General features: G+C 38.3%; 1 protein-coding gene across 1 annotated transcript in view; it reads right to left on the reverse strand.

Annotated features, from left to right (window-relative positions):
* LAMA2 (laminin subunit alpha 2) overlaps positions 1 to 18,887 on the reverse strand; it is a 432,393-nt gene that overhangs the window by 83,983 nt on the left and 329,523 nt on the right. Inside the window, exons 39-42 of the mRNA XM_087941278.1 lie at positions 14,961 to 15,077; positions 12,634 to 12,797; positions 11,931 to 12,069; positions 3,683 to 3,785 (exon numbers count right to left, since the gene is read on the reverse strand). Of these exons, the coding sequence (XP_087797404.1) occupies positions 3,683 to 3,785; positions 11,931 to 12,069; positions 12,634 to 12,797; positions 14,961 to 15,077 (523 nt within the window). The remainder of the gene's footprint in view (positions 1 to 3,682; positions 3,786 to 11,930; positions 12,070 to 12,633; positions 12,798 to 14,960; positions 15,078 to 18,887) is intronic.

Genomic DNA, 18,887 nt, shown 5'->3' on the forward strand with positions numbered 1-18,887 from the left:
GAAATTTCATTTTAATGTATGTCAATCAGGTACCTTCAGAGTGACAATAAAATTATTATTCCATTCCATTCCATTCTATTCTTCTACCTGTGGAAAGACTATGATCTAGTGAAGGAATCCCACTGATGGTAACAAAAAGGCAATGTTTTTCCTGCAATCTATTTCCCTTTCCAGCATTTTAACAGTTGAGTCAAAACAATAGAAATGAAATAAGTAAGAAGCTATTAATTACAGATAGTGAGAATAATAAAAGCAATATAGTAAAGTAAGTTATGTGTCAGCTCATTTACCAGAATGAATGAAGTTTGCATAAAGGCAGATGTTTACAATATACCTAAAGGCAAGACTTGCTGGGAAATTAACAGTTTCTGTGAAACTTTCTAAGACTGTACTTTGTACATATCTTTGTCAAAGTGAAGAACTGCTTCGAATAATATCAATATGGGAAGAAAATTTGAGGGGAGAATGGAAATGTGCAAATCCCTTCTTTACTGAAAAATAAAATATGCTTTTGAACTTTTATACAACAAACTTTTATGTCATTTTGCTGTTCCTAGTATTACCTGGCAACAAAAATAATATACAAATCATATAATATACCAATCTCATTAAGAAAGAAGACGTTTTCTTTCTCAGATTTTCAAAGCAGACATGGAGGTAGAATTTCCATTCTTCCTGACTTGCTCTAGAATTGGTTGATCATTCTGAAACAGTATGAAATGCTGTGGGTACTTCTGCTCTAAAGCAAATTATAAAGGTCAGGAGAAAAACCTTTGTAGGCATTGCTTTCAAACATATGGGAAAAACTTTTCCAGTGCTTTTACTTCTCCTACCTAGCCACAGGAATCTTTAAGGACTTTCCTGTTACACAGTTAAGCAGGTGCATAAGTCTACATTTATGTTTGTGTTGGCTGCATGCATATGTATGCGTATGAATTTAACATTTCTCTTGTGCCATTTTCTAAGTCAAAATTGTCTCTAGATGCTCTTTTGTCTTTCAGGGCAAAAAACAGATTTTCTGAATGGAAATAAAGAGAGGCATGCTAGGTAAATGAATGCTGATAGCATCGCTAAAATTCATCCTGATAATACATTAGGAACAGTTGAGAAGATGAAGTCTTTTTCTCAGCGTAGTGAAGAATTTCATGCTTTTGGCCAAGAATATATGTAGTGGAATACTGCTCAGATTCTACAGATTCGTTAAAAAAGGCAGAAAGGGAACAGGCTTGGTAAGTAGTTTGAAAAATATTCTTTATTTTTCTATACCACTGACATCGTAGACCAAGAAAGGGGCCTGACCCTTTCCATTGCTTTGTTGGCTGCCATCTGGTTCCCCACTTCCTCTGCATCCTAAATTCCAGTACTATAGTGCCATCTACTGATAGCCAGATAATTTGCAATTAAAAAAAAAACCATTATTGCATGATGCCCAGTTCTTGCCCTCAGGCTGTTTTCTGGAAGGTGTGCACTCTTGGTATAAAACAAATCACTTTCTAATCAATATCAAAGTGCCGGCCCTGCTGAAGTATTATCAGTTCAAAAGTATCACATTCTGAGTTTGAGGGGATTTACTCTCACATTATATGCAGCATTGTAAATTCATTTAAACCAGGGGTGGGCAACTATAGCAACTTTACAACCGAGCCTCAGGAATTCTGGGCGTCGAAGTCCACAGGTTGTAAAGTTAGTATAGTTGCTCACTCCTGGTTTATACAGAAAGTATGGCATGCTAAGAAGACAGAATTGAAGGAAGCACTTATTAATTTTATATAAGCCTAGCTCCATGTAATACATTGAAAATGAGTTTCCAAAATTAGGGGAAATAATGAAAATCATGATTTTCTAAGACTATCATACACAGCAAGCAGCATCTCCAATTCCTTTGTCTAATGAGCAGATCAAAGTTTAATGGTTAGAATGACAATTCTTCAGAAAATTCTCAAAAACACGGCTCTTGTAAGACTTACCAATCAAAATGAAATAATAACTTCTATCTCCCTGGCCAGCATTTTTGGGTTTTTATTTTGCAATTAATCTTCCTTACAGAGAAGTGTTATAATTAAATTTCTCAGTACAGAACTCCACAGACCATATATCTTAAAAATAGTATATTTGATTCAATTTTCTTGCTCTGTAATTGATTCCTAGCATATATTCTGACACAGAGCAAACCAGGGACAGAAACTTTAAATCAGATTGAGAAATACATACAAGGGCAAAATGTTAGCAGTAGAATTTACTTCCTTACCCAGATACTCTTCCCTTCAAATTTCTATCGTCACCAAGAGAGGGAAAAAACTAGTAAATCTCTAATTCAACTGCTATCTTTGGACATTTTGCTCTGTAAGGACTCTTTCAGCACTTTTTGGTGTTAACTATCATGTGATATACCTAATACAATTGGTTACAATTCAGATAAATGTCATATCGAAAACATTTCCATTACTGCCACATGTCAGGCCTGAGTCCTGGAGTATTATTTAAACAGAACTTAAGTTTTCATTATTTTAACGAGACGACTATCTAAAATTGAAAGAGATGAATTAATCATCGTTTCTCCTTCTAGAATAATGAAAGATTACAAGTTAAAAGAAAAAGATTTTATTCAAAATCTTTCAATTCTGAACTTCCTTTCTGAGCTGTGAGAAATTCTATGACAACTGTATTCTATCTATTTATTAATCAAATTTAGATAGCTTCATATAGTATTCTGTATGCTTTTTCTAATCCAGAAATGCCAAGCCCATTTAGTGTCTTTACAATGTATCTTGTAGATAACTCTTTTTTTTTTTCCTGGAGCCCTGCAAAATATCCAAAGTAAACCAAAAGATCAATAGCCCCATAAGAAAAAAGAAAAAACGAGGAGTCACCTACAACAACCAGTGTAAAGACTGTAACACCCACTACATCGGACAAGCATGCAGAACACTAGCAGAATGCATCCATAAACAACAAATAGCAGTCAGAAGACATAATGAAAATTCTTTTATTTCACAACATACGGAGAGACTTTCCCAGACTTCAACTGGGCAACTGGGACCATCCTAGACCAAGTGAAATCCAAAACCACCAATGTGCCTATTGTCCCTGTCCTATCGTTTATTTTTATTTTTCTTATATGTATCCATTTCATGTATTCATAACTATGTTTATACTTATACCTGTTATCTTATAATCACTTGACAAATAAATAAATAAATAAAAAATAAAAAAAAGAATTCCTGCAAGCCTGACATTCTGACAAATTGGCCATCAATAGAAACACAGACATAAACAACATTTACATACTGCGCAAAAGAGACAATCAACAAGCCAAAAAGGGAATAGGAAGACCCAAACACCACCCCACCAGTAATCAACACTCAGATGAGCATAGATTAAGACCAAGATTAACATCAGTCCAACAATCAAGAAGTAAACAATACCCCAATTAAGGAACTACTAAACAAGTTAGCAGTAAGCAGCCCAACCAAAGAATTCCCATGACCTCTCCCACCAACACTGATAGGGCAAGCCACTAGACCATAAATGGAGAGCAAACCCATTCCTTACTAGCATTGATGATGTTACATAGTATGGGTAATGAAATGTCTACAAGAAAACAACCAAGCTCAGAGAACATCAAGGAGTCCTCATTTCAACCTTGAGATACAACTGTTTTTCTTTATCGGTGAATACATACCTTTAACATCATTTGCCTGTTTTTTGGCATCATTAAGAACCTTGAAGCTTTTTTGTAAAGCATTCTTGGCAGCATCCTTTAATGAGCCTTCTGGACCAGATGCCTATAGAAGAATAGTAACAGAAGCAACTACTTACTGTACTTGAAAAGATTCCAGGAAAAAGAATCAAGAGAAATTGACTGCTTTATTAAAATAGCAGTGCAACATAGTTGGAGAATTATGATAATCGAAAACAAATTTGCTTTGAATTGTTGTTAGATTACTGTAATATATCATACTTGTTTTGTTATTTTGGTTTCATTGTAAAAACAGTCTTCTCTGTTTTTTCATCCCCAGGAAACAGAAAACAGACTTTTACTGGGAAAACAAAATCAAAGTAACACTTATAATTTTATAAAATCTCTCTCTTTCTGTCTCATACCAATAATATATACATCTATTATATATAGTTTTCTTAAGTTTTCACGAGTATTTACATGTATGGTATTCAGCTTGGTTTGGAAATATATATATATATATATATTTGTTTTCTGAGGTTCTCGCGGTATTTATATGTGGATCTTTGGTTGTTCGGGTTTTCTCCCGCGTAAGATTCAAGTATCTAGGCAACGTTTCGATGAAGTCTCATTCATCATCTTCAGGCTTCTGTCTCCGGCTCTGTGCTTTTCAGAGTAATGTGAGATTGCAGCTGCTTCCTCCTTTTAACTGCCAGTGGGGTGGGACTTGATTGGGTGGGGGCTTGGCTGTGTTCTGATTGGGTGGGGGTGTGTTCTCATTGGTAGGGGTTTGGTTGTGTTCTGATTGGTTGGGGGTTAGCCGTGTTCTGATTGGTTGGAGGCGTGTTCTGTTCAGGTGGGGGCTTGGCTGTGCTCCGGTTAGTCTTAGTTGCTGGGGGATTTGAGCTGGTGAGTTGTGATCTTGCTGTTTGGCTTCTAGTTCGTGGTCCTGTTGCATCTTCATAGTGGGTGTCGGTTTGCTTCATGTATGGCTCGGAGGGGTTTGAAGTGGTAGTGATGCAGCTGTAGTGCAGCTTCTGGTCCATGGTCGTGTCTCATCTTCTGAGTGGGTGAGAGTCTGTTTTCTACATGGAAGTGTGGTGGTGGCATCTTGTGTGGCTCTCATGGGTGTGGGTCTGGTGTCCTTCTTCATGTTAGGTACTCGTCTGTTCATGAGGGCGGGTTTCCAAATGGCTGGAAGGCGGGAGGTGTCATCTCGTTTGTTCATGCTGTGTGGGCGTTTTTCTATCTCTATGGCTTCTCTGATTATTCTGCTGTTGAAGTGTTCGGTTTTGGCGATAGTTCTGGTATTTTTAAAATCAATTTCATGTCCTGTGGCTTTGAGGTGTTGGACCAGGGAAGAGGTCGTTTCTTCTTTTTTGATTGAGTTCTTATGTTCTTCAATGCGTGCATTTATTCTTCTGTTAGTTTGTCCAATGTATGTGGTAGGGCAGGCAGTGCAGGGGATTTCGTATACTCCTTGGTTTTCTAATTCGATTTTGTCTTTGGGGTTTCTTAGGATGGTGGATATTTTTCTGTTTGTGCAGAATGCTGTTTTGATGTTGTGTTTTTGGAGGATCTTGCTGATTTTGTCTGTAGTGCCTTTTATATATGGGAGGAGGGCTTTGCCGTTTTCTTGTTCTCTGTCTTGGATTTTGGTTGGGGTTTCTTTTGGATTAGGTGGGTAATCTTCTTTCTTTGGAATCCATTGGCTGTAAGTACGTTGGTGAGAGTGTGTAGTTCGGTTTTTGGTGTTGTTCATCGGCTAAGCATTTTGTTCTGGAGATGAGTGTCTTGGCTACGGAATTGATCTGTGCTGGGTGGTGGTGTGAGAGTGCATGTAGATAGCGGTTAGTGTGTGTTTTCTTCTGGTAGATGGTGTGTCCTAGGGAGCCATTGGATCTTTTGTATACCAAGACATCTAGGAAGGGAAGTTGGTTGTTGGCTTCTGTTTCCATGGTGAATTGTATTTTGGGGTGTAGGCTGTTGAGGTGTGTGAGGAAGTTGTTCAGTTTTTCTTTCCCATGTGGCCAGATTATGAAGGTGTCATCTACGTATCTGAGCCAGAGTTTGGGTTTGTGGTCGTATTTTTCTAGAGCTTGTGTTTCAAAGTGTTCCATGTAGAGGTTACCTACCAATGAGAACACACCCCCACCCAATCAGAACACAGCCAAGCCCCCACCCAATCAAGTCCCACCCCACTGGCAGTTAAAAGGAGGAAGCAGCTGCAATCTCACATTACTCTGAAAAGCACAGAGCCGGAGACAGAAGCCTGAAGATGATGAATGAGACTTCATCGAAACGTTGCCTAGATACTTGAATCTTACGCGGAGAAAACCCGAACAACCAAAGATCCACATATAAATACCCGCTGAGAACCTCAGAAAACAAATATTGCACCTCTACGGGAGGAAACCCACCATCTGACCAGGACTTATGAAAAACTTGAAGTCCAAAGAGCCTCCATTTTATGTGACCTTGCATTCCTATGCAACTGCCGAGATCAAAATTTAATTCCCACAAGCTTCCAATTGAAATTCCACACCAACACAGCAGCCACCAAACGCATCCTTAAAAGAACAGAACTGGCCCTAATTAGAAATGAACTTCACACGAAAAGGTTTCTCCTAGACCAAATCAACAAAGATCTCCTCACACTCCACCTCAGACTCAGCAACAAGATTCACCCTCTACTTTGGGACAAATCCAAACAACTTGCTGTCTGGAGAGCCGAAACACAGACCACCCTCAAGACAGATACTCACACCAACAAACTCAGGAAACTACAACAATGCCAGAAACCAACCCCCTCCCCACACAGCCACACATGAAACAAACATTGCACAACATCTCAGACAAGATCCTCACTGAAGCTGAAACCAAGGTCCTTTCAAAAGGATTCAACTTTGCTGTCGCTCCCAAACACATCCCCACAGAAACCATCATATGTGGAGTTGAAACCAGCCTGACCAAAACCAACCCTGATGATGCTAACAAAATCAGACTCGAAATCACCAACATCCTCTGCACTAGCAAACCACCCAAAAGCAACTTATCCAAAGAAGAACAAACTGCACTACTTAACCTGAAAGAAGACACCAGCATAATAATCCTACCAGCAGACAAGGGCAATGCGACAGTGGTTATGAACACATCTGACTACCAAACCAAGCTAACCAACCTACTCCAAGACCCCATATACAAACCTCTAAAGACAGACCCCACCACCTACCTAGAAAAAACTACCAAATCCAAAATAAAAGCCTCCCCATCAGTGAAGAAATCCAGCAACGAATCATACCCAGAGAAAAAATCATCCAGATGCCCCAAGCTTTATGGTCTCCCCAAAATACACAAAGAAGGAACCCCACTCAGACCAATAGTCAGCTCCATAGGCTCACCTCTACAAACCTAGCCAAATTTCTCGCCAAACAACTACAACCTTATGCAGAATCCATCAACTCACACGTAAGAAACTCATTCCAGTTCATCGAGATCATAAAGAAACAAAACTTACAACCTAGCGACCTACTAGTAAGCTTCGATGTCATATCCTCTTCACCCAAGTGCCAATAAAAGAAGCCTTGACAGCCATCCAAAACAAATACAACCCCCCAAGCACATCCTAGATCTAACCAACCACTGCCTATCCAATACATACTTCACCTACAATGGACAAAAATACAAACAAATAGAAGGAGCACCCATGGGATCACCCCTCTCACCTGTCATCGCTAACCTCTACATGGAACACTTTGAAACACAAGCTCTAGAAAAATACGACCACAAACCCAAACTCTGGCTCAGATACGTAGATGACACCTTCATAATCTGGCCACATGGGAAAGAAAAACTGAACAACTTCCTCACACACCTCAACAGCCTACACCCCAAAATACAATTCACCATGGAAACAGAAGCCAACAACCAACTTCCCTTCCTAGATGTCTTGGTATACAAAAGATCCAATGGCTCCTAGGACACACCATCTACCAGAAGAAAACACACACTAACCGCTATCTACATGCACTCTCACACCACCACCCAGCACAGATCAATTCCGTAGCCAAGACACTCATCTCCAGAACAAAATGCTTAGCCGATGAACAACACCAAAAACCGAACTACACACTCTCACCAACGTACTTACAGCCAATGGATTCCAAAGAAAGAAGATTACCCACCTAATCCAAAAAGAAACCCCAACCAAAATCCAAGACAGAGAACAAGAAAACGGCAAAGCCCTCCTCCCATATATAAAAGGCACTACAGACAAAATCAGCAAGATCCTCCAAAACACAACATCAAAACAGCATTCTGCACAAACAGAAAAATATCCACCATCCTAAGAAACCCCAAAGACAAAATCGAATTAGAAAACCAAGGAGTATACGAAATCCCCTGCACTGCCTGCCCTACCACATACATTGGACAAACTAACAGAAGAATAAATGCACGCATTGAAGAACATAAGAACTCAATCAAAAAGAAGAAACGACCTCTTCCCTGGTCCAACACCTCAAAGCCACAGGACATGAAATTGATTTTAAAAATACCAGAACTATCGCCAAAACCGAACACTTCAACAGCAGAATAATCAGAGAAGCCATAGAGATAGAAAAACGCCCACACAGCATGAACAAACGAGATGACACCTCCCGCCTTCCAGCCATTTGGAAACCCGCCCTCATGAACAGACGAGTACCTAACATGAAGAAGGACACCAGACCCACACCCATGAGAGCCACACAAGATGCCACCACCACACTTCCATGTAGAAAACAGACTCTCACCCACTCAGAAGATGAGACACGACCATGGACCAGAAGCTGCACTACAGCTGCATCACTACCCACTTCAAACCCCTCCGAGCCATACATGAAGCAAACCGACACCCACTATGAAGATGCAACAGGACCACGAACTAGAAGCCAAACAGCAAGATCACAACTCACCAGCTCAAATCCCCCAGCAACTAAGACTAACCGGAGCACAGCCAAGCCCCCACCTGAACAGAACACGCCTCCAACCAATCAGAACACGGCTAACCCCCAACCAATCAGAACACAACCAAACCCCTACCAATGAGAACACACCCCCACCCAATCAGAACACAGCCAAGCCCCCACCCAATCAAGTCCCACCCCACTGGCAGTTAAAAGGAGGAAGCAGCTGCAATCTCACATTACTCTGAAAAGCACAGAGCCGGAGACAGAAGCCTGAAGATGATGAATGAGACTTCATCGAAACGCTTGCCTAGATACTTCGAATCTTACGCGGGAGAAAACCCGAACAACCAAAGATCCATATATATATATATATATATATATATATATATATATATATATATATATATATATATATATATATATATATATATATATATTTATATATATACATACATATATATATATATATATATACATACATACATACACACACACACACACACACACACACATGTTTTCTTAAGTTTTCGCAGGTATTTATATGTGTGGTATTCAGCTTTGTTTGGGTGTTTTCCCACGTCATTATAGTTGTGCTTTTAAAGTTGTAGTAACATTTCGGCAGAATCTCATCTGCCATCATCAGGCTTCTGCCATCATCAGGCTTCACCAGACGAACACAATACAGAAGCCTGATGATGGCAGATGAGATTCTGCCTAAACGTTGCTACAACTTTAAAAGCACAACTATAATGATGTGGGAAAACACCCGAACAAAGCTGAATACCATACATATACATACATATATACACATATACACATATACACATATGCATATATATATATTTGGTTGGCTGCTCACTAAAATATGCATAAGACCTCCTAAAATTGTGGGGGAGGGGAGCCATTCTACTATGATCATTTCAAACAGGAAAAGTTGTTTTATGGGTGACTCGGAATTGAATAAATTGAGACCCCAAAGTCACTCACACTTTTCTAAATTATTTGATGTAGCTTCCATAGCTTCTCTAATTATTACCATCAAATTGTAATGTTTAATATGACAGTAGAGTGAATTATTAAATTCATGTGAAGTAAATCATATTAACTTAACATTAGCTAATTTAAATGTAGTTATATTTAAATTAAATTAAATCAAAACTACTTTTTGTCCTTGTCCCACCTCTTTTGGAAGTATGTATGGATTATACTAGATTATCCTTTATGAAGGGGAAGACATGTCACTGGCAAATTAAGGGAAAATAACTGTAATGTGAACAAACCGATACTATAATGGTAAATTGAGCTATATCCTAAGTGAAAGCGATTCTACTCCTAGATGGTATTTAGTAAGTACCCAATTTCTCTTAAAGGAGTAGCACAAGATTCATGTTAAACTTCTTCTAGTAATCATCACTGCTCATTGTCTTATAATTTGTCTATAAAACCATAAAGCATCAACTCAAATTTTCATTTTCAAAAGTCAGGGATGATAAATGAAAACTGGATTATAGTAGATTTTTTAAAATCCAGCTCATAGTCAGGTTTGACCTTTAGGAATGCATTGAAAAAGGATCTACAGAATGATGCTCAACCTTGACAACATGTTTAAACTTGATTGTGGCGGTGATGGTGGACAGGTTAAGATATAGTTGTCTTATATACTATATAGATATAGTAAAATTATTCTCCTTTTATGATAAAAAGGTAACACTTTATTCCCATTGTTAAAAACTAGCCATGTCAACAATTTGTTTCCGTTTCATGAAATAACCAAACTGTTCTTGAAGAGAGAATTACTGCCAAATTCAGCAATAGAGATTCTTGCTGCATAAGATTATATTTCTTCTATTTTCTCTCCTATGTGATCTAGGAGAGGCATTATCACTAGCAAGGGGCTACATGCAAAGCTGAATATTATTACTAATAAATAAGTGTGAATGCTTAACTGGCTACTAAAAAGTTCATTAGACATAATGAAACTGTTAAGATACCCAATTTGCAATATAAAAAGTGAAAAGTGAGTGTAGTCACAACTAAATAATTGAATTTGGCTTGAGTCTTGAGCAGGACTTTGTGGCTGTGTTATATGTAGTGTAAAATGGTTTCCACAAGATTGAATAGATCAGTAGAAGCTGATAATAATAGATAACTGATTTATCTTGATCATGGGATGAACATTCTAGAGAACTGGGATTAAACAAATAAATTACCCTGAAAAAAATATGAAATTTGGGTACAGAACGATGTGAAAATTCATATGGCAATGGACTTACTGTAATGTATATTATATTGTGAATTTGCCAATAAAGGCAATATCACAGCAATAGGAGGAAGAAGGCGTGTTGGCTATGCTTGCCTCCTTCAGTTATTTGTAAAAATAATAAAGCTGGAATAAAAATAAATAAATATTAAATAAATACAAAATGTGAAAGAAGAGCCAAAAATAAAGGGAAAAGGAAGTATATATGGATGATTTATGTTGATAGTAAATATATATTAGAGTATCAGCTTAGTTTAGTTATGGCAATAAAGAAAATAGCTTAAAGAGAAAAGCCCTATAAATTGATTAATCTGGTTACAAAGACCTTCTTCAAAGGCTTCAAAATCATTTGCAGAAGTCCTTCTCTTGCTCCATCATCAGAGACTTACTTCACATATCAGTTGTAGAAAGAATCACTAAAATTAATCTGGCTAGTGAGATGAGATTTAATAAGGCTAAATAATAATAGTAGTAGTTTGATTATACTTTATTGATGCTTATTGTACTGCAGCTGTTTGTTTAGTAATAAACCTTATTTTAATGCTGTTAACCATAAACAGGTTTTAGATGGTTACACCCAATGCAGCTATTTTATAGAATTCCTGCAAGAAATATTTATTTTGAGTAAAATAGTAGAATCTATTTTATTTTGAAGAGCTTGTTGTGTGTAGAGTAGGGTTCTCAAACTTGACAGCTTTAAGACTTGTGGACTTCAACTCCCAGAATTCTTCCTCCTGTCATGTTAGCTCAGGAATTCTGGGAGTTGAAGTCCACAAGTCTTAAACTTGCCAAGTTTGAAGACCCTTGGTATAAAGTAATTAGGTTTAATTTACCAAGATGATTTGGGCCATTGCTTAAGATTTCTTGATGGATGTTTACTAATAGTTGTATTAAACTTTGTAATACACTAACTTATATCAATGAGCATGATAATAATATATGATAAATAATTGCTGAGAAATAGAAGGATAGTATCTAAGCCCTGAAGATGATTATTTGAGAGAGTGGCTTTCATTTAGGTCCTCAAGAGATTTTCTCTTACCAGTTGTATGGCTTCATTGGCACGAGCTTTAGCATCTTTAGAAATTGCATCCGCTTCATCAATATGCTCCTTGATATTGCTGTAGGCCTTAAAAGCTATTGTTGCATTGAAGGAGAGGTTTTTAGCTTCATCAAGGATTCTGTTAGGAAATATATATATATTATACATATATTCAACTTTTAAAATCTCAAGGGGGAATTTTAGATGCTAATTCTAGACCCATATGTATTAATGTCTTTTTGCACATAGGTATTCCCTACAGGAGTCAGCCAGATTTTCTTTTGTTTAGACATGCACAGATTTTCAACTTATAGGTTGCTTCTAGCCAGGAAAAAAACCTCAGCAAAACAAAACAAACCTGACATGATTGAGATAAGGCGACAGAACAAGAATTCTGCAATGTCACATCATGAAACACTCATCTAATGCTAAAGATAATTGATTCTACACTCCAAAGTTTGAAGGACTTAATTTGGTTGGAAATTCTTTCTCTCTCTTATTTTTTTTCTCTATTTATCAAGAACTAAAGTCAGTCTATCTCTTTGGGAAAATTGGGACATTGCTACCTTACAATCATGATAATGGAGTTTCAGGATACCTGTTTAATTGTCAAAAAGAATAAAAGGAGAAGATGTTTCTTCTATTTTCCCAGCTACTGAATTCTAGAGTCAATGAAAGTGAAACAACAATCTTGTCAACTTACCCATCCAAAATAGCAGATGAATCATTCAGCTGGGCAGCATGGGCTTCTGCCTGCAGTACCTTTTCTGGAAGCTTCTTTTTTTTGATATTTCCAGAGAGATTATCTATTTTACCCTTTAGCTCAACAGCAAGTGGGCCTATTTCATTCTTAATATTATCTATGTTCTAAGAAGCAGGAAAAAAAGAAGCATGTTTAAGTAACTGAGCGTTTAAGCACAGAAATTATAGCCCTTTATAACAAGATTATTTTCCTATTATATTGAAATGAATCAATGAGCTTTATCCTCCATTAAAAGAATTTTGACACCTCTGGTTTGGATTTCTAGGTTTAAGATTCTACCTGCTTGGTCTCAAAGCTGAATTGAACTTTTACGGTCCTCTTAACTATACAAACTTAACTAATCAGACCTTATCAGAATATAAAGTGGGATTTGTTAATTAACTGTTATACATAACTGTTATTTCATCAGCACTCTCACCTCAGTCACATTCGAAATGATATTTCTTGGATTTTATTTGCTTAAAGGCATTATGAAAAGTAATTTACCCAATTAGTTATGAGAGGAACCCATTAGCGAAAAAGCACATTTCATTATGCCATCAACTTATGCCTTCAGTTAAAGCATGCTGTGAAATACATTATAATTGATAAAAGTGTTCTTCATGAATTTTCCAGAACCAATTCTCTATGTATTTGTTTCTGATTAGAATCAGAAAGACAAACCAATCTAACATGGAACTGTGAGAACACAGGCTGCCCTCTTTTTAAGGCAGGATGCATTTGCAAGATTGAAGGCTTTCATCAAAATATAATGAGACAAACACAATGAGGTTGCCTGGACATGTTTGTTCCATACTTAAAAGCAAGTCCGAAAAGGGCCATAATGAGGAATAGCATACACAATGAATGTGATTAGAACATCTTGTTTCTCCAGGAAATAAAATGGATTGATTTTTAGGGTAAATACAAAGGCCACTGTCAGGTCCAGTCTAAGTTTGCTTCTTTACTTATTCACACCTTACAGACAGAATCTTGCCAGATTTAACCTATACTACTCTTAAGCCTAACAGATACACCCTGGAAGATTCTAGGGAGTGGGGTTTCCTAAATCCCTTCCTCCTTCTCCAAGCCAACACAGGGCTTTTGTCTCTTCTCTCCTCCTCCTCCTTGGTTTGCTCCCTCCTTCCTGGGAAACTGCCATTTCACTGTAGTCCATCTCCCTGTCAATAGGCACAATCTAGCAAAGCTTTATTAGGTGCCCATGCACTGCCTCCCATGCCCCTGAAGTTGCACTTAGAATGCGTTTGGCACTTTGAAAATCTAATTTGACCTAGTAACATTATTTTCATGTGATAAAGAGAGTAGTTGCCTTCATGCTCCCATACTTAAATGCAAGTCAGAAAAGGCTCATAGTGAGGAATAGCAAACACAATGAATATGATTAGAACATCTTCTCTCTCTAAGAAATAAAATGCATTGACTTTTAGGGTGGGTACAAAGGCTACTGTCAGGTTCAGTCTGCATTCTTGTCTCATTCCCACTTCAAGTACTCTTCCGATAATATTGCAGAATTATAAACCATGGAACCAAATGATTGGAAGAGAACATTGGACATCATGACCAATCACTTAAATGCCAAATTATCCACAGGTGTCTACATGGAAGGACAAGTGGGGGAAATATGAAACCAACTGTGGGATTTGCATACTTGTGTCTGATGCAGGTACGAAAGTTGAGGCTTGTCTTGTGATATTGTGAAACATTTTTTTCTTCATTGAAATTTGTACCAGATAACCATTGATAACCAAACATTTTTGCAATCAATGAAGGGAAGTTCACTGCTTCCCTAAACAATTGGTTAGTGGCATTATATTCAACTTCCTTCCTCTACAAGGAAAATGCTTCCCTTTCCATGAAGGAAAGTAATAGTTGAATTACATAATCTAATTTGCAAGAGTCACTTTTGACTGATTTTTTTTTTTTTTTGGTATTGAGCATCTGGCATGCTCAGGAAATTAAAGCCATCAGCTTATTTTTTTTCCCACTACTTCATTAAAAACATGCAATTTCCAAAAATATATGCTATGATAATTAATTACTCATATTCAAATATAAAGGAATCCTGCCATTCAAACATGTCATTGTAATCTTTGGAAGAAATTTTTGTTTCTATTGCTCCTCTAACATCACATTTAGCTTGGCCATATCCTCTGTATCTCTACTACTTAGTCCATCTAAAAATTCAAATTATATTTTTATTGCCTACTGATTCTTTTATGTTGCACTGCATTATAGCCTCCACCCTTAAAACATATATCACATTTTACCTCCACAGCCAAATTGATTCCATTTGCAAGTTCATTAGTTTCACCAAGGATGTCATTTCCTTCTCGTAGAGTATTTTCAGTTTCCTGTCGTCCGTTTTCTATACCTTGCTTCTTTTTCTATATGGAGAATATAGAAACACTTGTGATTTTACACATTAATAAAACATCACATTCCCATTTTTATTATTTCAACTAGTGCTGTGCCGATGTGTGTATGTGTATGTGTATGTATGTATGTATGTATATAAATCTGCATGGACCAATGTACCTTTTTGTCATTAAATCCTTAACCAGTCCTTATATGAAAATAAAGAAATGTATGAATTCAAGTTATACTTTATGATAAAATATATAACTATATAATTTTTGTAAAGTTTACCAGGTTTTAGAAGATTAAAGTGAGGGATGAATTAAAAAAATAAAGTTTAAGTCTCCAGAAGTCAAGCTTGACTTGAAGGAGACTCTACTTTCATAAATGACATCAACAGGGACAAAGGTGAATCTTTTCAATGGTTATTCTCCTTCTCTGGAACAGCCTTCCCTTTGAAGTCCAAGCAACCCCAATGCTGATAAGCTTCAAAGAGGTCATGAAACTATGTGTGCTTTAGCTGACCTTGGCAACTGATGTGTGATGAGGTTGTCACCTCTTATTGTGGAACATTTCATTTAATAGAACTTTCATTATGCCCCAGTTCATTAGGAATGTTGTTATTTGTTATGTTGATTTCTATTCCATTCTTATTTATATACCCTTTTAATGGTTGTGGGATATGCAAGCAATTTAGAGGTGGAAGCAGCATTAGAAACCCAGAAAATTAAAAAAACAGACCTTCTACAATGTTTCCTATTACAAAAACACTTCATCAGAAAGCTAATGATGCTAAAGGAAATTTACTTGCCAAACACATAAGTATTTTCTTTACAGCCTGTATATTGACAAAGCAGATGTCAATGGGGGCTGATGTTCATGATCCCATTTCTAAACCTTGTCAACTTATTCTAAGCAGCCCATACTGATGGACCAAGGTCAGTAAAGCCTTACAGACATTACCTTATTCAGAGCAATTAATTTCCAGGGGAAAAATCTCTGCCTGGCCTTTCCTGCTTCTTGTTTATTGACTAAACCTTGATACTACCCAGCTTTGGCCATGACTCTGCCATATTCCTTTGATTTTTGACTAAATATTGTAAATGATCCATTGAAATTGGGCACAATTATCCCTGGACTGATTTGCATTTAATTAGATATGAATACATATTGGACAATTTGAAAATGACATGGAAGAACTGCTTTAGATATAATTCAGGCTTCCAGGCTATTTTAAGACATGCATTATAGATACATTTTTAAATGTTTCAATTTATTAAAGTAGTAATATCCTTTTTCAGGTTGAGGCTGAAGCCCGAAAGAAAAACAGCATGCTTTAGTAAACAGCAGAGAAGGGATTTGTTTGTACAAAATCTAAAGTAATTCTTCCAAATAATTTCTAAACAGTGTTAAGTCTTAATCGCCCCAAGTTTAATATAGTTCTTCAAGATGAAGGAAAAAAAGAAATTCCTGCAGATTTTATACATACAAGTACTACCATCAAAAACAATCCCCCAAACAACAAAAGTATAGAGTCATGATTGGAAACATGGTGTCATGACCTTTGATAAAAAGTACTCCAGAAATCTAAATAATAAAATAAATACTTTGCTTTGAGTGGAATCATATAAATTCAAATAAAACAAAAGTTTCTACACATTTGTGTGCTATGTGTATGTATGCATTTAAATGTACCAAAAGTCAGACCCCAAAGACAAATTCTAGTATACGTTATATTCAGACTGGTTGCTATTTTCTTTTAAACACTTCCTCATTTGACATATGATTTTTGAATATTCCTAAGTACAATAACATTTTTTCTGAAAAAAATAATTAAATATATTGGGATTAACCTATGAACCTAACTTTGGCACACCCTCTATATCAGCAGTTGCCAACCGGTGGGCCATGAGAAAATTTTGATGGGCTGCAGCATGCTGAGGCAGGGTGGCGGGGCAATCCTGCAGTCTCCTGTGTCATGGCTGCTGCCACCTGCCTCAGCGCATCAAGGAGGCTGAGCAGCAGTAGGAAGAGTTTGGATCTCCTGAGCCGCAGGAAGCAACTGCCCTCAGGTGAAGATGTTGTGAAGGGGAGGCTTGATCCCCCTTTCCTCCTCGCCAGAAGCTCTCACACGTTTAGTGGGAAGGAAGTGGTTTGTTGGGGGCCAGAGGGGCGGTGAGCACTTTGCGCCTGAGTGCTTCTGTCGAGGAGGAAGAGAAGCTTTTGGTGGGGGTCGACCCTGCCCCTTGCAACATCTTCCCTTGAAGGCATAGCTGGCAGCTGCTCAACCTCCTCAATGAGCGGAAGAAAGAGACAGGAGGTGACACCAATTCAGAGGATCCTTTCCCCTCACCCCCACCCCCTTGCAGGCCAGGCCTATGTGTTGGCGTCAGTTTCCTCATCCGTCTCGGCGCTCTGCTCTGCTGCCCCCCCCCCAAAGGCCCCAGCCATCAGTGCCTGGGGAAAGCACAGGAAAAGCTAGCAGAAACATGGTGTGAAAGAGCTGAGATTGAGGAAGCACAGGCAAGAGAAGATGGAAGCTGCTGCCTTTGAAAAGCGCTGCTTTCTGTTGTCTGTGCCTTCTGATCTCTGTTCTTTTGCCCCAGTGAGAGCTGTTTCTGATTGCTTTCTTTTCCTGGGGAGGGGGCAGCAGAGACATCAGGGCTGCTCTCCCCCATCAGCAAGCCAGGCCTGGAGGAATGCAAAGAATTGCGGGTGAGCACCAGAGAAAGATGTGTTGGAAATGCCAACACACGTTTCCAGCATGCTTTCCTCTGTCCCGAAATAGGATTGAGTGGTGGGAAGGGAGCAGGGAGAAGAGTAGGAGGGAAGGAAAGGTCCGGATGGCTTTCCTTTGCCATGGGGATGGGGGGAGACTAAATTCACAGACCAAAAGAGTGCCAAGGAAGATGGGCTCCTAATAACCAGCCTGTTTGTGCAGGTGAGAGCTTGAGCTTTTCTAGGCTCGACAGTCCCCCGCTTTGGCCTCCACACAGGGAGGGGTCCTTCTCTGCTTGGAAGCAGCGGGAGAGACCTGGAGCTTAGCCGTGGGGAGTCCTCTTCTTATGTGAAGGCCAAATGGGGGGTGTTGCCTGGTTATTAGGAGCCTGTCTTCATTAGCACTTCCAGCCCGGCCCTACTTCCCTCCCCCAACTTCAGGCAGCCACACCTGGCAAAGGAGGGAGAGGTTTCCTCTGACTTGGGGGAGATATGAGATGGCTCTGCTTTTCTTCCGTTTGGTGGGGAGCCGGTTCCTCCCCATCCAGCTCTTCCCAGCCTCCAGGTACCATGTGGCTTCTTAAATCCTCCCTCTCTTCCACAAAGGATGACAGAGAGAGGCCCCTCCTTTCCTTTCACTCCATCCCATAGTTATGATTAAGCATTTATGATTTTGTTATAATTAAATAAGCATTTTTATATTATATGTGCGTGTGTATAAATTAATTTTTAAATATTAAATTTATATTTAATATAAAAATAAAATTTTTACATTAAATATATTATCTTTTTTTAAAAATTCGTATTAGTGGTCCTCGGGATCTAAAAGTATGAGTTCGATGGTCCCTGAGGTCGAAAAGATTGGCGACCCCTACTCTATATAGTATCTCTCTTCTCTCTCTCTCTCCCCCTCCCTCCTTTCCTTCCTCCCTCCCTCTCTCTCTCTGATTGGTATCTGTAACAATAGTATTTTCCTCTTCCTCCTTTAAGAGCTCACTGAGAAGCAATACTACCCTTTAGACTGTTAGCCCATGTAGCCTGAAAACATATTTATGGAACCTGCTACCATTGGATTAATATTTGCCTTCAGGCAAAACATGAGTGAGACATAAACAAGAAAC

Source organism: Pseudonaja textilis, chromosome 1 (genome assembly GCF_049901715.1).
Source record: "Pseudonaja textilis isolate UNSWEBS1 chromosome 1, rPseTex1.2, whole genome shotgun sequence".
NCBI classification, from domain to species: domain Eukaryota; kingdom Metazoa; phylum Chordata; class Lepidosauria; order Squamata; family Elapidae; genus Pseudonaja; species Pseudonaja textilis.